The sequence below is a fragment of the Equus caballus genome, chromosome 16 (assembly GCF_041296265.1).
Source record: "Equus caballus isolate H_3958 breed thoroughbred chromosome 16, TB-T2T, whole genome shotgun sequence".
In the NCBI taxonomy this organism is placed as follows: domain Eukaryota; kingdom Metazoa; phylum Chordata; class Mammalia; order Perissodactyla; family Equidae; genus Equus; species Equus caballus.
In genome coordinates, this window is record NC_091699.1 from 43,304,526 (window position 1) to 43,328,765 (window position 24,240).

A 24,240-nucleotide genomic window follows, 5' to 3' on the forward strand; every position below is an offset into this window, starting at 1 on the left:
TCATTTCAAACCTTCCTCAGTAGCAAAATGCCATGCATGCAGCGGATTTGCAACCACGTTAGTCATTTTCTTTCCTCCGTTTCCTTGCTGTGTTTGTATTGGGAGCACAGAGTAATGTAATTTGGTAAATTATGATTTGATGGCTGGGCAACAGCCCCAGTGTTGAACAGTATTTGGACTATGATTACTTGCTGGCTTTGTCACAGTTGACATTAATTATTGATGGAAGTTTCAGAAATAGCGCATGTGCCAGGAGCTTTTCACCGGAACGCAGGCTCCAGGCAGGAGGGATGCTAAAGAGGGTGGGGGAAGAGGCACCTGTGGCTTGTTTATGTCTATGCACAGCAAACCTAGGCTCGGTGGGCTGTGTGGTGCCTGTGTAAAGGTCATGGTGTAACGGAAGGATGAACCGTCAGGCTTATTTCTATCGTGTTCCTCCCCAGGAATTGCACCGAAGAAGTCAACTTCAGCCGGAGCCAGCCAAGACGAAGGCTCTCCAGACTGTCATTGAAATGAAGGTAGGAGCTGTTCACATTTGTCAAAAACAGCTGTGCCTCCAGAGTTTGCCCTAACTTGATGATGCCTAACATAAACACGAGAAATAAACCTTGTGTTTTTCTCTAGGCATTCTGGTGGGTGCTTTTCTTCTGGATCTTTTTGCCTTTCCGGGTACATTTAATTTATTGGCCCTTTAATTAGGATGCCTTTTCTGGGCAAAAGACTAAAGGGCTCAAGTATCCCTTGGCTGAAAGGAGCTGGGTTCATTTCCAGAGCATGGCCGGTGCTTTCAAGCCTAAGGGAGGTTTTGTGTGTGCTTTAAAAGTAAATTTCTGAAGCTAGAATAATTATTTTATTTCCTCCCATTCACATTACAATGAAAAGACACCTTTGAGAAACTAAGATTTGGCAAAGGGAAGTTGTTTTATCTTCAGTGGAGTGATTAAATAATTAAAATTATGTGATCAGAAAAGTTTACTTTTCAAAGAATAATACTTTCTCGTGACTCCAGTGTTTTCTACTAACCAAGTCTGGAAGTGGTAATAATTTATGAAATACTCACAGGGTACCCTATTTAGCTGTGGAGCCGTAGAGATACACTATTTAAAAGAATCAGAGATCCTCCTGGGTGGGTTTAGGGCATTTAAAGAATGATGAAGTAAATGATGATGGCCAAGCCATGCTCTATGTTTAAGAAACAGATCTAAATGAAACCCAGTTGCTTTGTTAGTATGTAGAAATTTGAAGTCTTTTTGCTTCCAGTTTTTGGCAGAAGGAAGCAAATAGTATTTATCTTAAGAATAAATAATTCTTGATTTAAATTGTTCCATGAAGACAAAAAAATTCATAACAACTATGGTTGCATGGTGGTAATTCTATACTTGAGTTTAACTCTTGAGAGTTTGCTGGTCACCTTCAGCCTATGGGAGAATTCTGAAGCTTGCTGATAGGATAATTATTTTTCTGTCTTTCTTGTAGCACATGATTTTGAATTGTCTGCCAAAAAATTCCCAAGTCCTAGGGAAAAAGAAACTAATACAAGCTATTGAGTTCTTGGCATGTACAATTTTCTGACTCAGGATTTATTTTTCTAGTCAATGACAATGTCTTCATTCAAGTGGTTTTTTGTGGAAATAATGTAGAACATTTGCTTTAAAATGATGTCCCACAAATGAGGTTACGTGAGTCAAGGCACTCATAACACATTTTCAGCAAATTGGTTTGAAAAATATCATCAATGGGAACAAATATCACTAGGATTAAAAAATAATTATTAATCCTGGCTCATCAATTGTTTTGAGTTTATGAAACTTTAACTTATTTTGAAAAGAACCTTATTTTACACCTGGTAGGAAGTGGTTCCTGAAATTTCATCCTCAGTGCACATTGAGACCAAACTTGATACTTGGTTAAGGCATTTTCTTTTTTAAATTAAAAAATGTTTTTAACATTTGTTTTTTTCTTTTTAAAAAGGAAAAAGAAAAGACAAAAGAGTTTATTTTATTTATTTATTTTCAAAGAGTCACTCAGTCACCCTTCCGCCTACCTCCACACCTACCTGCTCAGTCCTCAGCACAACTGGTAGTGGAAAAGAGGGTGTATATAAAATCTGTTTAACGAATTATCATTTTTTTAAAAAGAAAGAATGAGTTCCAGAAATCTTTGGAAAAACCAGGAGTGACATCCCTCCTAGGGCAGTGGGCATTTTCTTGGTAAAGGTCTCTTTACAAAGACAATATTTTTTGTGAATTTATAAGTGGAAAATCTGTTTGATTCTGGCTTACTTTTCTAGTATCACATAATTTATTAGAAAACAAAAATATAGTAAATAAAAAAATGCATTTAGGCTATTTACTTGGTAAGCCATAAAAACATAATCCTGGGGGCAAATTCACATCCGTATATTATCAGTCAGTTGAGTCTGGAGTTTTTCTTTTGTGGATGCCAATGATGCTGATTTATAGAACAGCATATTTTTAGGACAAATAATGATCAATATATTTGTCATGGAACTGAGCCTGAAGTTTTCCTGTTATCTTTTGGATGTCTGTTAATTTACAAAGCACTGCCTTCTGTTTTGTCAGTGGAGAAGTTTGGGTCCCATCAGCATCTATACTCAACATCGATTAATTGAGTTAGAGAGGCAGCTGGGGAAGGGTCATCTTCTTAGCCTGGTGTGTACCTTGTGACAGAGGCTGTGATCTCATCCGATTTTTAACATCACATCCCTGGGAAAGGGAGGGAATATTGGAAACCCATATTTTACAAGCCTTAGGGTTGACTACCAAGTAGAACTGACCCTTACACCTGCGGGGTGGAACTTGAGACACCGTTGTGTTTTCACTTACACACCTTTGGGTTAAACATCAGTATCATCTAGTGCCTTGGCAAAATCTAAAGTTAAAAGGAGCTTTCCTAGAATGAATTGGATGTGTAATTTCGAGGAGATGACATGAGTTAAGGGTTTAGAAGTTACCCCTACTTGTCCCCTGCTTCTTAGAGAAACTGAGGGTGAACTTCTGACCCCTCATCTTCTCCACTCATATACTTTGCATCAACTTGAAAAAAATGTTTATTGTAAAAATCTGTGAAATCTTGCTCCAATTCAGGCACTTTTAGAATCACAGTCTGGTAGTTTTAGTAGATCTCTAGGTGCTCCTCTGGACTGTAGAGCTGTGAAAATGTGTCTCTGTGGCGTGAGCCCTGGGGAGAGCTATCTGCTTACAGCAAAGCAGGGGGGCAGTTTTTTGCAGCCATCACATCTCCTGCTAAACCCTTGAACCAGAGGGCTAACATCACCTGAAGGAAAATGAAAGGAAACTAAGTGAATGGTTATTTGTGATTTATCTTCATGCAGGAAGCTCCAAGCTTTAATTTTGATCCTGATTTGGTCTGGCAGGTATGTTCCAGGTTTGCACTTAGAACATTGTGTGTGTTTCTCAGAAAAATTAGTTTTCTCGTAGATGCTGTGATGCTCCTCCTTTGCTTCTTTTGTGTCTAAAGATTCTTTACTAAGCTCCTCTTTTCAGCTCTTATGGAGAACTGTCAATATAAATTGCAGTTAAAAGGCTTTTTCCCTCTTTTTTCTTTCTTTAATGTTAATTCCTTTGAAAGAATGTGCTTTTAATCTTCTTAGATTTGACATGACATAAACATGATGTGCAAAAGTTTCACTTTCTTCGGTTCATTCATAAAGCTGTACCAGGTTTTTTTTTTTTAAGAAAATGAATTATAGTAGTGACAGTACTTGTCAGATAATCTCATAAAATTTTTCTTTGGTTAGTTGGAACTTCTAAATGAGTGAAAATTTAATTCAAATTGGCTAAAGCCAAAAGGAAATTTATTGGCTCACTTAATTGGAAAAACACACAGATATTGTCAAGCACAGCTTGATCCAAGTCTCAAAAGATGTTAATAGATCCCATTTTTCTCTCTTTCCATCTCTTTTTTTGGCTTCCTTCATATAAGCTCTATTTTCAAACAGCCTCTTTATGCCTGTCTGAACAAGATGGCTGCAAGCTCTCCAACAATCACAAAAGGAAGGGATAGGGAGGGGCTGGCCAAGTGGTACAGTGGTTAAGTTCGCACCTTCCTCTTCGGCAGCCTGGTTTGGATCCTAGGTGCGTACCTATGGACCGCTTGTCAAGCCATGCTGTGGCAGGCGTCCCACATAAAATAGAGGAAGATGGGCACAGATTTAGCTCAGGGCCAGTCTTCCTCAGCAAAAAGGGGAGGATTGGCTTGGCGGCAGATGTTAGCTGAGGGCTAATCTTCCTCAAAAACAAAAACAGAGGAAGAGATAGGGAGAAAGTTGTATTTAAAAAAAATGCAAAAAATAAACCAACCCTAGAATAATGTTAATTTCTGAGAAGGAGCATAAAACTTCACTCCAAACTTAATAGCTCAGACTGAAAAGAAAATGCATGGAGTTCCCTAGTTCTCATTTGCTTAGTAAATTAAATGACACTCATTCATCAAGAAAAACAGACTTTGTGCTAGCACTAAATTCAGCAGAATTTATCAAATAGGACATATATGAGTAACATAAGGATTTTAGTAAAAGTTGCAGAAAATATGCTTGATCTGATGAATTTGTTAACTAAAGAGGATTAAGAAGCTAGGGGTATAATGTCTCTGTGTGATGGTTTTTCTGTGGCAACTGAAATGAAGATTGTGGGTGTTTAGCTTTCCAGTCACATGACCAGCCAGGGCACTTGTGTGTCATGAGTGGTTCCCTTTTTTTTCCCCAATTTTATTGAGAAATAATTGGCACACATCACTGTATAAGTTTAAGGCATACAGCATGATGGTTTGATTTACATATATTGTGATGATTATCACAAAAGGTTCATCTATCATCTCATATTGATACAATAAAAAGAAAAGAAAGAAGAAAAGGAAAAGAAAAAGAAAGAAGAAAGAAAAAGGAAAAACATATTCTCCTTGTGATGAGAACTCTTAGATCTACTGTCTTAACACCCTTCCTATATATCCTACAGTAGCGTTAACTATGGTCATCATGTTGTATGTTACATCCCTAGTACTTATTTATCTTATAACTGAAAATTTGTTCCTTTTGACCACTTTCCTCCAATTCTCCCTCTCACCCATCCTCTGCCTCTAGTAACAACGTGTGTGATCTCTTTTTCTGTGAGTTTGGGTGGTTTTTCTTTCTTTTTTTAGATTCCACATCTAAGTGAGATCATACAGTGTTTGTCTTTCTTTCTGTCTGACTTATTTCACTTAGCATAATGCCTTCAAGGTCTGTCCATGTTGTCACAAATGGTAGGATTTCTTCATTTTTTTAGGGCTGAATAATATCCCACACTCGCGTGCGTGTGTGTGTGTCTATATAACTGACTTACAGTTATGCTCTTGATGAAAGAACATGACCTTGCATTCAGGTGCTAAACTCCAGTGGTGAGGTTGATCTTTTGTTGTTAGAACTAAAAACCGAGGCTTGTGTTTGTGCCCAGGCAGGTGACTGCTGTTCTGCATGGGATTGAGCTGACCTGCAGTTGGATTTAAGTTTCTCTTAAAAGATATCTTGGTGTTTGGTCAAATTCAGCCAGCTCAGTTCCACCAGGTGTGGAAGGGATGCACTGGAACATTGAGAAAGCAAGAGCTCCTACTTCACAGCTTTTAACAAGGTCACACAGCTAGGAAGGGAGAGCTTTCGAATCCAAACCTGAGCCATTGAAAGTATCCCAATTCCCAGTGTGAACTTAATTCAAGTCCTGGAATCTAGTTACAAACACTATAAAGTGACTGCAATGTTTTCTTTGACTCTAGGGCTTACCTCGGTTTACTTCATTTATCTTTTGAACTGTTACTCGTTGACACTGCACCCTACTTAGAATTATTCTTCTCCCAGGGCGATCTGTTCATAAGAAATTTGTGTCAAGCCTAGTTTTTCTAGTCAAGCTATGATGATGGCATTTAGGCCTTAAAAATTTGCCCCTGTTCCTTTTGTGGCTATTAAAAAGAATAACAGCAGTAACAACAAAAATACCACCTGCCACCACCACCAGTATCACCATCTCTGGTGACAACCCATAGCCTGAACTCCACTACCACAGATGGGGAGCCAGGCTCAGGGCACCTGACGTGTAATAACCTGTGAGTAGACATCATTATCCCCATTTCACAGCTGAGAAAGCCATGGTCTGGAGGATGAACAACCTGCCCAAGGTCCTACAGCTAGTCAGTTGGCAGCTGAGATTTGAACATAGGTTTCCCCTTCAAGGTTTTTATACTCTCTACCCCTCCAGGCTGCATTTACTGAAGACGGTCCATAAGTTCAACTGCTTTTTCTTTCAACTCTTACTTGGGAAATTATGCACTGAGGTTTGCATCAGAGAACACGTTGAGGCAGCTCGTGAGAGCTTGAGAGGTCTACTTGACATTTTTGGAAAGGTGTTGTATTTTGTGCTATAAGGCAGGATTAATCCTTTTTACATGTATGTGGTATTAGCCCTCCAAATAGGGCTCCAAATATGTACCCTACGGCCAGCATATGCCCTGTTTTCTCCCCTGAGTTTTAAATCTTGCCCTGAAGTCTTTATAACGTCATGGAACATAACTCATTCAAACTTGCAAAGCTGTTTGTTTTTGATGTGCACTATCCATTTATGATACCAGAAATTATCCTTTAGCTTATTTTTTTCTTGAGAAATTTCTTCATCTTCTCATCTTTCAACTTTTAAAAAAAGCTTTGTCCCATTTAACTATTTTCCTTAAATAAGGGGAAAAAAAATGTGGGTTTTAAGCAATAGCCAGAAAAAGCAAAATGTCAAGTTAAATGTTAGCTCTGGATGATATATGGTTGTCATTGAGAAGCAAGTAAGATTAAAAAAAGAAAAGATGAGACTTCTTTCCTTTTTTGCCCAAACTTTTTAACATGTGTTTGACTCTAAAGGTTTGAGTTGCCAGTGGATAATTCCTGCTATAAACAAGTTTAATTTGTGTGAATTTAACTCCTGAAATTGAATCACAAATTCCAGTATTTACTGAGTAGCTATTTTGTGCATAGCACGTTGGTGGGCCTTTCACAGAAATCGAGTACTCAGCCTTTAAGGGGCTAATGGAAGGAAGTATATAAGTCAGGATCTAATTAGTGACCTAAGAGCAGCAAAATGGGCTACAGGGGATCAGAGGATTTCAAGTGAGAGAGAGGCAGGGATTGCTTCTTGGGGGAGGTAACATTTAAGGAGGGCCTTGAAAAATTGGCATGATTCTAATAAGAGGGAGAGGGATGGCTTATACACCAAGGGAACCATCTGAGCAAAGGCAAGGAGGCTGGAAAGTTTGACGAGTGTTTGGAGAAGAGCAGATCATTCAGTTTGGTTGAGAGAAGACTTTTCAAGTTTAAAAGCAATAGAAGATCAAATTAAACCATAAGAAAGTAGGAGAAAAGAAATAATAAAGATAAATGCTGAAATTAATGAAATAGAAAACAAACATATACTAGAGGGGAACACCAAAGCCAAATGCTGATCCTTTGAAGAGATTAACAAAAATGACAAATCCTGGTTTGATCATTGAGAAAAATAGAGACAGTACCAATAACCAGCACAAATAACCAGAAATGGAAGGGGGCATCGTTATCAATCTTAATTGCCATTAAAAATGTGAAAGGATTTTATTGACAACATTATGATAATAAAGTTGAAATTTTGGATAAATTCTTTTAAAAACACAGTTTGTCAGAATTGTATCAGAATAAACAGAATATCTGTGGACTCCTATATATTAAAGAAAATGATTCTATAATTTAAAATCTTACCACCCAAAAAAAGCAACCCCAAAAATCCAAAAACCAAACCAAACAAAAAAAAAACTGCAGGGGCAAATGGCTTCTTAAGTGAATTTTACTAAACATTTGAAGAAAAAATTGTATCAGTCATACAAAAACTATACAAGAGAATAGAAAAAGCAGGAACACTTCCTATCTTATTTTATGAGGCCAGTATAACCTTGATATCAATATACCCAACAAAACCATTATAAGAAAAACTACAGGCAATTTCGCTCATAAACATTGTTGCAAAATATTTCAGTGAATTGAATCCACTGACAATTAAATGACGTGACCAAGTTGTGCTTATTCCAGGAATGCAAGGTTGGACTAAAATTTGGAAATCAATCAATGTTACTTGCCACATTAGCGGGATAAAGGAAAAATGTTAATGTAATTTTATTTTATTTTTTTGGAGGAAGATTAGCCCTGAGCTAACATCTGCTGCCAATCGTCCTCTTTTTGCTGAGGAAGACTGGCCCTGAGCTAACATCTGTGCCCATCTTCTTCCACTTTATACGTGGGACACCTACCACAGCATGGCTTGCCAAGAGGTGCCATGTCCTCACCTGGGATCCAAACTGGTGAACCCTGGACTGCCGAAGTGGACTGTATGAACTTAACCTCTGTGCCACTGGGCCAGCCCTTGTAATTTTAATAAATGCGGAGAAAGCTTTGATAAATGCAACATCTGTCTATGCCAAAAAAAAAAGCTTTTAGCAAACTCAGATTAGGAGAGGATTTTCTTAATCTAATAAGAGGTAGCTACAAGAAAGCTATAGCAAATATCATTTTTACTGGTAAAATATTGAAAACTTATGATATAAGGAACAAGATAAGAATGCCTATTACAACCACTTCTATTCAACAATGTTCTGGATATCCTAGGTGTAACAATTAGAAAGGAAGAAATAAAACCACTTTTATTTACAGGCACCATTGTTGTGTGTGTAAAAAATCTCAATGAATCCATGTATGAACTATTAGATTAATAAATGAACTTAGCCAGATAGCTGGTCAGTATTTAAAAATGAATATTTCTACATACCAGTTACAATTATATAATGAAATTTAGAAAACAATCTCATTCATGATGGTATTAAAAAACTCATAATATCTAGCAACAAATTTGACAATGGTTGTACAAGACCTAATTTAAATAGAAGATAGAAAACATAATTAAACATGGATTAGTGAGAACTTGAAACAAATGAAATTGTTATTAACAATGGAGTGGAGAAAAAATAGTGGAATATTCATATCTTGAAATGCTATATGGAAATGAGAAAGGACCAAGCTATTGCTTCATGGAACAACATAATTGAATACCCTCAAAACAGTGTTGAAAGAAGCCAGACACAAAAGGACAAATACAACATGATTTTGTTTTTATGTGCTCCAAAAACAGGCAAAAATAATCAGTGATGTTAGATGTCTGAATAGTGGTTAATCGGAAGGAGGAGGGAGGTTGGGAAGGAAGCTTCTGGAGTGCAAGTAATATTCTGTTTTGTGATCTGGTTTGCATGTGCCCAGGTGTGTTCACTTTGTCATAATTCATCATGCTGAAAACCTATGATTTGGCTACTTTCTTAGTATTATACACTTTAATTAAAAAGTTCATTTAAAAATAAAGGAAGAATAACTCAACAATAAAAAGACAAATAATCCTATTAAAAATTGGGCAAAGTATTTGAATGCCAATAAGGACATGAAAAGATGTCCAGTATGATATGTCGTTAGGGAAATTCACATCAAAACCACAGTTAGATACAACTTATCCCCCACTAGGATGGCTGAAATAGAAAAGATAACAAGTGTTAGAGAAGATATGGAAAAACTTGTCCCTTGTATATTCATGGTGGGAGTGTAAAATGGTCCAATGTATTTTGCAAAACAGTTTGGTAGTCCCTCAAAATGTTAAACATTGAGTTACCATGTGACTCAGCAGTCCTGCTCCTAAGTATATACCCAACCCAATTGAAAACATATGTACATGCAAAAACCTGTACCCAAATGCTCATATCACCACTATTAATAATAGCCAAAAAGCTAAAACAACTCAAATGTCCATTATCTTGTATGAATAAACAAAATATGGTATATCCATACTGTGAAATATTATCTGGCAATAAAAAGAAATGAAGTACTGGTACGTGCTGTAACATGGATGAACCTTGAAAATATTATGCTAAGTGAAAGCAGCCAGTTGCAAAAGGCCACATATCATATGATTCCATTTATATGAAGTGTCCAGTACAGTCATATCCATAGAGACAGAAAGTAGATTAGTGGTTTCCAGGAGCTAGTGGAAGGGAAGCAACAGGAATGACTGCTAATGGGTACAGGAGTTTTGGGTGATGAAAATATTCTGGAAATAGGTAGTGGTGGTGGTTGTTCAAACCACTGAACTGTATACTTTAAAAGGGTGAGTTTTATAGTATGTGTATTACATATCAATAAAGGTGTTATTAAAAAATAAAGATATTAAAAAGGAAAGGATCAGTAACTTTGATTACTTAAAAATTAAAAATTAAAACAGAACTATAAAATAACCAACTAGGAGATGTATTTCTAAGGTTTATAGTAGTTAGAGACTTAATATTTTTAATATATAAAGAGGTTATACTTATCAATGTGAAATAAAAGCTTAGGAAAAAATTTAACAAAGTGTTGATGCTAATTCTGGTTGGGAAGATTATGAAAGACTTTTTCCCTTCTTTTTTTCCCCCCAAATTTTTATATTTTCAATAATGTGCATTCATTATATAGGAGTGATCAGGAATTATTATTTAGGAAAAACAGCAGTAAATTTGTTAAAAGAAAAATCATCTATCAAAAAGCTTAAAGATGCACAATTTCTTCTGTTCTTATTTTCTTTTGCTGAACTGAGAAGGCCCCAAAGGGGAGAAGATTAGATTATTTATGGAAATAAATTTGGCTCTGCTGCTTACAGCTTCTTTGAACTCCAGCTTTCCCATCAGTGAAATGGGACCATGATATGAGCCAGCATAGGGTTGTGGTGGGGATTAAAATGGATTAAGGTATGAGAAAATCCTGGCTCATAAAAGGTGCTCAAGGAAGGCTTTGCTTCTCCATCCCTTCCCTTTGAGTCTGGAAATTGAGTTTTACCTCTAAAAAAGGGGTGGCACATTTGAGCAAGGACCACCAGAGAGAAGGAATTTAACAAGCTCAGGCAGAGTCTTATCTCTGAATACACACACAGTTTGCTTGTGGAAAGACTTCAAAAGCATCTTAGAAAGGATAAACCAGTGAAGAAGAAAAATAGCAACTCCCAGTGGGCCTGTGGCGTAATAAATGACCTTGGGACTTAGCTTTCTGGCTGTTGGGCCTTTGGCAAGTCACTTGTCCCCTCTGGCTCTCGCTCTTCCCTTTTGGCAAATGAAGGGTTTGGACTAAGTGTCCAGCTTAAAAAATTTTACCAAGTCTGGAGGCTTGGTGACTAGCAATTTGGACTCTTGATGGCCCTGCCTGGGAAATTTGAATTGACATGACATTCTTGCACAGTTTAAATCTTTGCATTGTTTGCTCCATATTGGCCAGCCCTATCCAGACCAGCAGCCTCTGCTTCTCCCTTGCTGGTGCTCAGGTTCCCAGCCTATTGTTTATTTAGGGCTTGCAATTTCCTTATTGGCGTGCGCCCCCGCCAGCAGGGTTGAGAAGTCAACCACAGGCCTCATGTGAACTTCCCCTTTCAAGTTTCAGTAATGACAGTGTACTGGCCTTCACATGCCTCATCCCGAAGGCATGGTCCAGTTTCCACATCCATCAGGCCGCACTGGTGACTTAGGGTGGCCTGAATTCCTCTGCCGCCTGTTGCTTTTTCCATGATACAAACTGGTTGAACATAGAAGGATTTGCGGTATGTTTTAGAGATCCTAAGAATGAGGCCCCAAACCAGGGCTGTTGGAGGCGTTGGGGGGAGGGGTTAAAAGGAATGCGAAGAGCAAGTTCAGTTGCTAGAAGGCCAGTAAGGATAGCTTCTTCACCCAGTCTTTTCCTAAAGAGAGTTGGAAGAGAATAGAGGGGTCAGATGTCCATCTTTTTACAACACCCTGAAATGCATTTACTGTTTTGCAAAGTAGTATTTCACTGAATCTCTGGAAATTCAGACTCTCTTTGTCTTCAAATGTATGTGAAAGATGACATCCCATCTAGCCTTAGGGAGGGCGGGGCTGCACGCACCGAGGGACTGCCCTCTCATCTGGAAGCAGTTTCTGAAATTTCTTCCTCCCTTCCTCTCTCCCCAACCTCTTCACTGTTCTCTTTTGACCTTGCTCTGTGATCTTTAAATGCTAAAAGTACTGTGTGGAAGAAAAGACAAAAATAGCCCAGCTTCTAGGTGGCACCCCTTCTCTGAAGCCAGTTTCTCCTGAGGTTGGCCTGGGGGTGGCAAAGTCCTAGCATGTGGCCTCTTCTCTCCCACTCCAGGAAGCTATGTGCAGGGAATCATTCCAGTTTATTAAAGGTGTTAAAAAATGATTGCAGAAGACTATTTAGGTGATACAAACAAGCTTTATTTAACACTTCATGAAATAGTCTCAATTTGAAGAACCACAAAATGGGGCAGAAGGCACGAAACTTTTATAAGGTAAAGAATAAGGAACAAGGAAGAGAAAAATAGACAATATCTGATTGGCTAGGGCCATGTAGTCAGCCTTGTTTGAGCTGAGAAGGAACAAGGAAATAATGTAGACCCACAGTTGGCTTGGCGTTGGGGATTGGCGGAATATACTGTGTCTCTGGTCAAGCCGAGCATTTACAGGGACAGGAAAGTTATCTAAGTTTTGGTTTGCTGATGTGGCATCCTGGGCAGGAGTGGCAGCATCTTGGGTCTAGAAAGTTATTTCAACAAAGCAAAAATCTTCGCAAGTTATCTACCTTCTGTAAGTCTCTTGACCTGTAAAATGGGTAAAATAAGTACTTAATTCATAGTGTTACATGGAAGATTAAATGAGATTTACTAGCACAGTGTTTGCATTAGTAATCAGTACACATTAGTTGTTATTATTAATTGCATTTTTAATACCGGGATGGAGAAACGTTGTTTGCTTCTGTCCTGTGCTATTCATTCTGTATATTCAGATACTGCAAATATATTTATATTTTTAATGTAAGCGGGGAAGAAAACATAGATATAAAAAAGAAATCTTGTGATGTGTTTTTTCCCCTAATCTGAAGAACTCAGAAATAAATACAGGTTTTTGTGTCACCTCATCTTGAAAGGGAATGTCCTGGGGTGAGACCAAGTTATTGATAGCTTTTAATTATTTCCTAGATGATTCTGATGTACCTAGTCCACAGATTGGCACTGGAGAGCCTCTGCATTAGTGTGTGTCACAGCCAAGTGGAGATGATTTTGGATGAGCCAGTGCTCCCTTCCATGCTTTGGGAATGAAGAAAGCTCTCAATATTAATTTAAGCAGCTTTGTATGTAGGGCCAAGACTCAGCTGAGAGGCACAGTTATTTAATGATACTGGTTGTTAAAATATTGAAAGACTTCCATGGTTACCCCAAATGCCCAGAGTACCCTTCCTTCCAGTTCTTACCCTCGGACCCCAAAATCCAGCAACTGAAGAGTTAACCCTTGGCCCTGCAGGGACTTCTCAGATCTGGTTCCAGGGCTCTAGGTGGTGTCTGTTCTGGTTGGTTCTTGCCCTGTGCTGTACTGGTTGTTGAATAACCCAGCAATCACCCCGACTCTATAGGATTTAGAACACTGGGGTTCAATTTCCGATTATGATGACACAACTCCACTGAAACTGTCCTCCTGTCACCAATGATAAGTCTTTATTCTCTTCAAACCTTTCTTGGACTCCCTTTCTTTCTTGAAAAGTTGTTCTCTTATTTTCTGGGGCTTTTTCATGATTTCCATCAATTTTTACCCCTGTTTCATTTGGTTCCTCCACTGTTTTCTCTAGACTTGATTCTCAACCATGTCTGAGAATTCTTTCACCACTAGATGATGATCCATTATCTGTACTGTCTCAGCTTCCATTTTGGCTTCTGTTTTTATTATTAAGTTCCCAAAGGCCATCTTATTGCCTTCTGTTAGCCAGCTTATAAAAGACTCACAATCAGACTCAAGTACAAACTCCTAGCTTGATTCTGAGGACTGCTTCTCATTCAGCTCCACCTTCCTTTCATTTCCAGCTCCTTTGCAACTAAAAGTTATCTATACTTTTTAATCAGTCCTGTCTTCTTACTCCTCCTTAATATGTATTCCATGCTTATTCTCTAATTCTTTCAACTTACATTTATTAAATATTATGTGCTGGATACCATGCTGAGTGCTCTTGATTTTACATGTATTATTACTTCTGGCTGGAAAGAATTTCATCTTCTCTATGATATTCTTATTCTTATCCATCTCCAAACCCCAGATTAGGCTCCTGTGCTTTCTGGGGATTTCTTGACTCTGCCATGATGATCTTACCAATTTCTGACTTTTCTATCTGTAGACTTATAGAATATTATATCTAACTATATTTAGGTGTTATCTTTCACAGTATCACTTGTGCATTATACTCTCTGGTTACAAGTAACTGAAACCCTGCTATTATATTTTGGTTTTCTGGGAGTGGATGATTCAGATGTAGCTGTATGTAGCTGTTCAGATGATGTTATAAGGGCCCAGTCATTCAGGCAGATTCCTAATATATGGTAGCAAAGAAGGCCGCAACCAGCCACAGGCCCATATTTTCCTTATCATTCATAATCTCAGGAAAGGAGAGGCCCCTCTATTTATGTTAGTCCCCTAAAAGAACTCTGATTGGCTTTGATGGCATAATGAGTTCACCCTGGATTAATCAATGTCCAGAGGATCCATAGTACTTGCTGCTGAGCAGGGGCACACGTGAAAACCCCACTAAAACCACAGGGAGGTAGGGAGATGTAGTTCCCAAAAGGACCAGAAGCTCAGCAGATAGATAAAAAAGTAACATATATATTATTACTATATTATTGATAGTTTTTAATTATCATATATAATTAGTATATATGTATATGCTACAGCTAGAAACAGGAAGGAGGATAATCTTTATAGAGCTACCGTGTGGTAGCTATTATTCTGAAAGGTGTACATGTCGTCACTCATTTAATTCTCATAACTACCTTAGGTTATGGGATTAGCAGGGTTAGGAACATGCTCATAAAGTTAAGCAGGGTGAACTGAAAATAGAAGCTACCGTGTTCTCCATGTGTACCTGACAAAACTGGAGAATGGATGGGGATTACTATGCTGTCGTTGGCTGATGATAATAATGGCAACACTTACTTTCCTGGAGGAGGTTCCCTGATAGGTACTTTGCATGCATTACAGATCCCTTGTAATTTTCATAACATGCTCTTGAGCATGGTCTTATTTTAGAGAGTCTCAATATCTTGCCCAAGGACATAAAAGCCAGGATTTGCATCCAGGTTGTGAGTAAGGATAAGCTGGATTGTTTTATCTTTAGCTCTTTTTGTTAGACTTGAGTCTATTAATAACAACAACAAATTCATACATGGAGACCAAAATCTCAAAGGTCACATAGTGTCCAGCAAGAAGCACTAGAGACACACCTTCTGCCTGTGCGTCATTAGTAACCTGCACAGAGACAGGACGACAGGCAGGATGCATTTCGGGGCATGGGCTTCCTAAGAATGACACAGAAGTAGGCAAGTGAGACCGTGAAAAGAAACATCAAAACATCCTAAGTGCATTTAGTTTGACCTAGTCTAACCTGATTATGTGCTTGTATATTTTGCTATAAAAAATTATGGGCTGGCCCCCCCGTGGCCGAGTGGTTAAGTCCACGCGCTCCACTTCAGCGGCCCAGGATTTCACCAGTACTGATCTTGGATGCAGACATGGTACCACACATCAGGCCATGTTGAGGCGGCATCCCACATGCCACAACTAGAAGGACCCACAACTGAAAAACATATACAACTCTATACTGGGGGGATTTCAGGAGAAAAAAAGCAGGAAAAAAAAGCAGGAAAAAAAATTAGATACCATCTGAACAAACACAAAATCAATACCATCGCCAAAAATACAGCGTGTCCCCTGTCATCTTCTAAACAAAGTCATCATCTTTTTATAGTTTGATAAGGCCCAAGAAGATGACCTTTTGAATTTTTGTTTTTTTGTGTTTCCTCCTAACATGCCTTAGGCCAAGTCAACTTCTTTCTGGAGCAGTTGACTTGGGCTCACATAACCGCGGTTAATCCCACGCACTAAATCCTTCCAAAGGCAGGGCGTTACTCAGATAGCCTAAGACCAGGGCTGCTCAGTTATGTTTGCAGCTGCAACTAGATGATTTTTAAAAGTTAAGCCTACGAGAGCCTCTGTGGTATCCAGTAATAATAGTCTAGAATTTTATTCTAAATAAAGTGTAATATAATTATGTAGGGACGTTTTGAACATTAGATCACATCTTCTTTAAACCAAATTGGCCCTCAGTTTGTTGATCAACGTCTGTGGACTGATATGTGATCACGGTGAGTTCCATGTTCTGTAAAAACTGCTTGTATTTTCTTTCTTGGCCTGATATTAAAATGAAACCAGTAATTCTTACTGTATTTAAAAGGAAAGCACATTGTGACACTCAGCAATAACATAATTGTTACTTTTTGTGACTAAATGATATTGCTTTTTTGATGTTCCACCCACTCACCATTTCAGTGTTCACATTTCCTAGAGAGGAATTGAAATCTGTTTCTTGCTGTTTAAGGGGAACATAATGTTTGACAAACACAAAAAGGGGAATAAAGTCATCCCGACTGGCAAAGATGCTCCAGAAAGTTTACTCCCTGGGTTGCTGTACACTTCCGCCAAGTTGGATAGCTTTTGAGAGTAGGTTCATATTTTCCTAAATGTACTTGGCCAGTAAAATTGTCCTGGTCTCTTCTGCATTGGTCAGTCTTGTCTCTTGTCTATGCTGGACACCTGCAGTTATTTAGAAAACTCAAGGCACCTGAGGACCTTGTGAAAACGCAGATTCAGATTTAGCAGTTGGGGCCGAGATTCTGCATTTTTAAAAAGCTCTCAGATAATGTCAATTCTGCTGGTCTTTGGGCCACACTTTGAGTAACAAGGATCTGGACTGTACTCCATGTTAGAGAAAGATGCCCATGAATCTTGTTGAGATCTACCTTGTCTCTCACACAGCTGGCAAAGTGACTGGTGCTCAATAGATGCTCTCTCTCTATATTTGTTGAATGAATGAGAGAACTCCTTGTGTCTAAGTTTACTATTAGCTATAGCAGACATATCCTAGAAAAATCCAGAGATTATTTTAAGAAAAAAAAGGTAAAGCAACAGAGATAAAACAAGCTTATTTTAGTCTTCCTAGCTGACTTTCATCCTCATTGCTATAGTCCCTGCACTTATGGGCTAGTGCTAATAGACATGGCTCGTTCAAGAATCAGCAGAGTGGGCCCATTGGGTAGATGGTTGCTAGGGGTTCAGTTCCAATGGTTTATTTATTAGTTGCTCATCAAACACCTATTTTGCATCTATTGGATGACAGCTGTAAAATAGTCTTGGGTATGCATCTTTAAGTAGGAGTTATGAGCTATAATTTATGTACAACATTTTTACAAATATTATTTTGTGAATATGTGGGAAGAAATGATTTGAAAGAGATGTTCAGTTCAGGTATGTTTTTCTAACTAATGGAGAATAAAACAAACACATTTCAGCTTTTTTATTCCTCTGAAAATTTTTCCCACATTATCACAGTCCTTAACCAAAATATAGTATAAAAGGAAAACAATTTCATGCTTGCCTGTTTCAAGACTGTTTGAAAAAAATCACCTGAGACATGAAGTGGTGAGTTCCGGGAGCATGGGAGTCTGTGTCTGTTCTTTCGCTGCTCTGGGCTGAGAGCAGGCTCTCAGTATACCACTTTTGAGCGACAGAAGCTGACAAGGTGACCTGGGTAATTTAAGCCCCCAGTTGTGTTAAATTGGGGGCAATCATGGTAAGTTTTGAAAAATCCAAACCATTGTTTTGACTTTTCGCTTTGGTACATAACCCTGAGCTTAATGTGATTGTTAAAGTCCTAAATGTTTTTTTTTAAAAATTAACTTCTAGAGGAATAATACTGGGAAAAATCAATAGTTTGCTAGAGGGCTTCCCAGAGCCATTAATGCTAATGTGCATTGGGAATTCCCAATAAGCATTTCTCAAACCTATTTGACCCTGCAACTCCCTTTTCATGGAGCATTTGGGTTCTGTGGACTTTGGGAAAAGCTGTTCTATATTGTATTTCATTTTCCCTGTCTCTAAGGAAAGCTCGCGATTATCTGCTTTGAAAGCTGCTTATTTGTGAAACATAATCTAGATGAGTATTTGAAGATCAATACATGAATTATTTTAAAATATCAATTATAAATAACAAGTAAAGATGTTCAGATAAAGAAAACTCCTTGGCGATTAGGAGTAAAATGCTCTCCCTTCTAAAACTCCACTTTTCAGGATGTTACAGCATATCTTCACTTGTGTTTTTCTCTCTATTCTAGATCAGTGCCTAGAGTTATTGATCATGTGCATTTAGCATCTATTTTGAAAGGCAACATCTATTTACCACATTGAGCCATATCCGGATGTGTGAGGTAGTTTCTTTCCATATTCCTCTTCAAATATGTAAGCTTTTGGTCATTTATCTTAGTTTTAGAGATTTTTAAAAAATAAAAAGATAAAATTCCTTCTCCCTAAATTCCTCAGACTGAGGCAGCTGAGAGGCTATGACCATGGCAGTCGTTTTATTTGCCTTTATTTTCCATGCTTGTATTTCCTCAAGTCTTTTTCTCTGGCTCTGCATTTTGAATATCTTCTTGGGCACAATCAATACACCAAGTACTATATATATATGTATTTTGTATCTGTTCTCCTCTGTGAATTGTAATGATATTCTGTCTCCCTTTCTCTATGCTCATAATTTCAGATATGAGTTCTATTGCCCTTGAAACTGACTTCTTATAAGAACAGAAATATAAATAAGGACAGAAAAAATAGATCCTTATTAAAGTGACTTCCACAATACCCATTTCTCTTTTCTTTCCTCTTCTTCTTCTTCTTCTTTCTTTCTTTTAGTATTTTAGGACACTCATGGCTAAAAGAAAAGAGAAATTTGTGAGGAAAAAGAAACTTTGGTTAATTTAAGAAAATTAGTAAAAGTTAAAAATATTATTTTTAAAATGTGTTTCACCATTTGGTGAAATTTTAGCTCAGAAGTATATAGGCCAAGAGGATTTTCTGTGTTAAGAAACTTTCTATCTTAACTCCGTTCTGATCTTTCTTTAGCAGGATATAATTTTTTAAAGTTCAGTGAACAGCTTCTTCTAATCCATTTAGAAGTAGGCGGTTGTGGTCATTGCTAACCAAAGGCTCAGGAGTTGACTGAGAGGAAAGCTGAGGGTTTCTTCTCCCCTTGCTTATGTGATTGAGACCTGAAATTGTACCAAGTACTATCAAAAAATTTAGGTGTAAGATGTGAGGACTACAGTGTATTGCAGTACACACATACACACACACATTTATACATGTATATACGTGTATATGTACATACATATAAATATGGTCACTTTAGACTTGAGCCTGAAATCCCAGGAGATTTTACATCAGAAAAGCAAGGGTATCGGCCCTTCCTTTCCCACTTAACTTACTGTTAATCTTTTGTAAAGATTGTACTTAGATATTTGTAAATGCTGAAAGATTGTATCCCAATAAAGAGAGGAAATCTACATCATAATGGTTAGAGTTTTAATTGATGTTAAACTAATAATCTTAAGGCTTTCATGGGTGTAAATAAAAATATTAATAGTAGGTATATCTGGGTGATGGGATTGTAGACAGTCGTAATTATTTTATCTATATAGCTTTTCAAGTGTTCTATAATGAGCATCTCTTAATTTTATAGTCAGAAAAATGGTGGTTTAAAATGACTCGTGTATTTAGGAAGTATAATGAACTTTTAGAAGTTCTTTTTCTACAGACTTTTCATTATCGTTCTTTTTATCTACAGAGTTTTACCTACCTCAGAACACAAATGAGTCACTAAGGATGACTCCCTCCATTCATCAGCTTGGGCTGCTGTAAGAAAATACCACAGACTGGGTGGTTTAAAAAACAGAAATTAATTTTCTTGCAGTTTTGGAGGCTAGAAGTCTGAGATCAGGGTGCCAGCATGGTTGGGTTCTGGTGAAAACTTACAGATGGCTACCTTCATGCTGTGTTCTCACCCGGCAGAGAGAAAGAGAGACAGGGGAAGCAAGCTCTCTAGTGTCTCCTCTCATGAGGGCACAAATCCCATCATGAGGGCCCCATCCTCATGACTCCATGTAACCTTGATTGCCTCCCAAAGGCCTCTTCTCCAAATACCATCACATTGGGAGTCAGGGGTTCGACATAGGAATTTTGGAGACACATTGATATTTAGTCCGTAACACTCCCTTCAGTCCAACTGGCAGTATACAAGATTTCCAGAAATTGCATCTGAAATAGAAAAAGACTGGCAGGCTTTACATAAAAACATTAATGATGATTATTTCTGGATTGTTGATTTAGAGGGGATTCTCTCCATTTTCTATGAATTTAATGTGTATTTAAATACTTTTATAACTGGAAAAATAAATATTATTTTTAAAAGAAAATGATATACTACAGAATGTTGCATTCTGTAATAATCTTGCAAATTTCAGAATCTTTTTATTTCATCTTCTTGGAGCTTTTCTGGGAATTAATAAAAGTATCTGCAGCACTCAGGTATTGGCACGCAGTGGAGCTCAGGAACTAGTTGCTGCTCCTCATTTTCCTCCTTTTAAGGACGATGGCAACATTAATGATAGTGATAATTATCATATTGCCACATGAGACATGCCATTGGGCATATAGGAAAATAAAATAGAAAATAGCCAGAAAATCAGGACAGACGTATTTGTTGCAAAGTTTTTTCTATAAGTCAGTTATAAACAGAATAGCGCATTCATTGTCTTTACTTTTGGAACCCTTGGTGAAAAAAAAATGGGTTGGTGGCTTTTCATTTACATTCAGTTACAAATGTACTATAAGCTCCTTGAATCCGTACAATAAAATGGCAAGTAGACGGTAACATGAGAAAACTTAAAGTCAAACTTTCAATGTGTTTCATTCCAAACACTGATTTGATTCTTATACCTGAGGTCACGGAAATTTTTTTCCCATATAACAGCTTTCTCTTCTCTGCTTTCTAATGCATCATTTCTTATTATGCTCTATCTTATGTGTAGAATCTGTCATTTAATTTTTAAAAAAAATTCTCCATGGTTGTTTTTTCTCAACTAATCCCACATTTGAGTGTAATATTTCTAGATTTTTAACTCTGTAAATCAATAGATTAGAAATGCCCTGCAAGGTAGTAATGTTTTTTGTCATGTAGGGAGCTGACTACTGGCCAAATAAATCATGATGTTATGATACATTATTTCCAGTGGCTATACATTTTCAAGGTTAGTGTATCAATCTTTACCAAGTCTAGATTCAGTTATTTAATTTCACTATGTCTGTATTTAGATGGGAATCCTTTCCCCATTAGAAGATGTTAATTTCCTTCTCTCTCGGAGTCAAATTCCAAGCATGCCTTATAAAAATAGCCACAGAATATACACATGAACAAACCATTTTTGTGTTTACAAATAGACTCAAAAACATACACCAGTAAACTATATCTGAAATTATAAATTGGTCCACTTCAGTGGTGTTTTTGTTTTTTTTAACACTTTAGATCACTTTTATCACTGTTGATTTGGTAATTTGATTCCCAGATATTAGACAAACATGTTTAGGTAACTCTCTGTATTGTATTGACACATGATCTTTAGTGGGAGCTTGAAAAATAAACTCACAAATGATCATCAGAAGTGAAAAAAATAAATTGTTCTAAATTCATGGCTATATCTACACCATAGTTAACGTATTACTACCAAAATTGCTTTCTGGAATTCTGTTTTGATGCTACTGACAAAACAATTGTTTTCTCTTCCTTTCTTTCCTCCTTTTTTTACCAACAGGACACAAAAATCGCTTCATTGGAGCGAAACATAAGGGATCTTGAGGATGAGATCCAGATGTTAAAAGCCAATGGTGTGCTGAACACTGAGGACCGCGAAGAAGAGATCAAACAAATAGAGGTTTACAAAAGTCACTCCAAGTTCATGAAAACCAAGGTATGGTCCAAAGTTATAAACTTTTATACTCTTAGTGTGACTGGAAAGTTATGGTTTACATACGTATTTTCCCCAAATACCCACATAATCTGCTTAGTGTGACGTCATGAAATATATGGACAATAAAGAAGAGTGCAAAGATTTTTAGTTCAGAAGCATAGATTCCAAAGAGAAATCAGGGAAAACATTTGGTAGAATTTCTACTTAATGAGGGGTCTAGGATTGAGTTCCTTTGGTGTCCCTCTGTCTTTGGAATTAACATCTAATACTTGTTTTCTTTCTAACATTTATTATTTCTTCTCTCTTCCGAATTTCCTGAGTTTTCAGAAGTTTGCTATTTTTTAAAGTTTCTGTCATTGCCAATTTTTTGGCCTATCCCTAGAAGGTGATTGTCTCAAAAGATGTTGATCTTGGAAGCCAATTTAACTGATTTCACTGGTATGAAGACATTTTGGTTTTAGCACAATGTTTGACAGAATTGATTTTGAGTCTCAAAGCTGCTGTTTGCTTAAATTATTCAACCTCTCGAAGCCTCAGTTTCTTCATCCATGAGATAAGGGGATAAGAAAAAGAAAAGTGCCTTCATCATTGGGTTTCTTTGACGATTCTGAGAGATTATGCATTTAAAGCACTTAGTCCCTTAACTGATCTCTAATAAGCATTCAATAAATGTCAGGCATTATTGTTAGTGGTGTTATTATTGTTGTTATCTGTTGCCATGGAATATTTATAAAATAATATTAATATTATTAAAATATTAATCTATCTCATTAATTTATGTCAATATTGCCAGTTTTAAAGAATTTGGCTTGTATTTTTCAAAATTAAACTTTGGGCTCCAAATGGACTTAGAACCTGAGTATCTATTATTTTTACATATAGAGAATTATTAAATTTATGAATAGCCCCAAATAGGTCTTTTGAGACTTTGAGATATTTTTATTTATTCCTCTATTTCGGCACTTTGCTTCTGAAAATAATAACCACACCAATTAAAATAATTTTTCTTTCTTTTTTCTACCACTTGCTCTTAAATATCCCTGTTCTTATTCTAGGTTTTACTCCTGCTTGTTGTCTTACAAAATGCAGCAGATTTAAGAGTAATACACACTTCTGTGAGAAAGCAGTGGGAGTGGAGAGAAAAAAATGTTTAAATGATGGTTATGATTTTTATCAGTTGTGAAATACGTGCATACTCATTGCAGAGAATTTGCAAATTATAGAGAGGAAATAATAATATCTAGCATCTACTTCACCATGTATGTATGTATGTGTGTTTCTCTAGGGAAAAAAGCAAAAAGTATGCTTACTTCTGCCAACTTTCCATCTGTGAGTTGACATTGAGATTATGACTAAAAATTTGAACCAAGGAGTGGAGACATGAGAAGGAGAATGTCCATTGGATGTGAATGTAACCCTTTCCTTTCACGGACTGCCACGAGATGCAGCATGGCTTTCCCTGCACAGCCCTGCTTTCTGGTTTCTTTTTTTCAGTGCTTCCCTCTCAGAGAGTTGAGCTGAGAGGCAGCAAGCCCAGTAGTAGGGTGGCCTGTAGACGATGACCAAATCATGCTGGGAGTGAAGACCAGAGGCACAGATATGAGTGAACTCATGAAGTTTGGGGGAAATTTATTGTTTTGGCTTAAACATTTCCTCCCCATCCTGTCATTTAACAGTGGGAGATAGTTCAAACCACTTCTACAACTGAAAATACCATGAAATTTGTAAACTCCACCCCTCGCCATGGACTCTGTCCAGGTGAATAAAACATGTATATGGTTTTCAGCAAGCAAGTCGTGACCTTTATTAGCCCACAGTTGTTTGAGAGACCATCAATCCTTGAGTTAGTTTTAACTTTTAATGGTTAGTTACTTTTAAGAGTTCCAGAAGTGGTCATGGCAGAAGGATGTTTGAGGAGAGAAATGGAGTAAGATAGAAAGAGTGCAGGCTGAAGACTAAAGCAGACTCTGGCAAATCTCTAGCCTGCCCTTGCTAGCTGCATGGCCTTGGGGAGTGACTTATGTCACTCAACCGTACCTTCCTCTTCTGTAAAATGGGGGCAACACCACAAACTTACTGGGTGATTCAGTGGGTTAAATGAAATAATAATGTAAAGTGCTCAAAAAAGTAGCTAATAATTATACTCATTATTGAGGCAGTATAACCATATAATGATGATGATGATAATAATAAATTTTATATATAACTTGACTAATGGGGAAAAATGGATTCC

At 37.3% G+C, this 24,240-nt stretch overlaps 1 protein-coding gene across 31 annotated transcripts in view; it reads left to right on the forward strand.

Annotated features, from left to right (window-relative positions):
* The window catches only part of ERC2 (ELKS/RAB6-interacting/CAST family member 2), a 904,450-nt gene that overhangs the window by 265,045 nt on the left and 615,165 nt on the right, over nt 1-24,240 (forward strand). For all 31 annotated transcript variants that reach the window (XR_011426862.1, XR_002800567.2, XR_011426853.1 and 28 more), the window contains 2 exons: nt 444-518; nt 21,852-22,007. Coding sequence is in view for 16 of the 31 variants with exons in the window: in XM_070237383.1 (XP_070093484.1) it covers nt 444-518; nt 21,852-22,007 (231 nt within the window). In the remaining 15 variants the exon portion in view is untranslated. The remainder of the gene's footprint in view (nt 1-443; nt 519-21,851; nt 22,008-24,240) is intronic.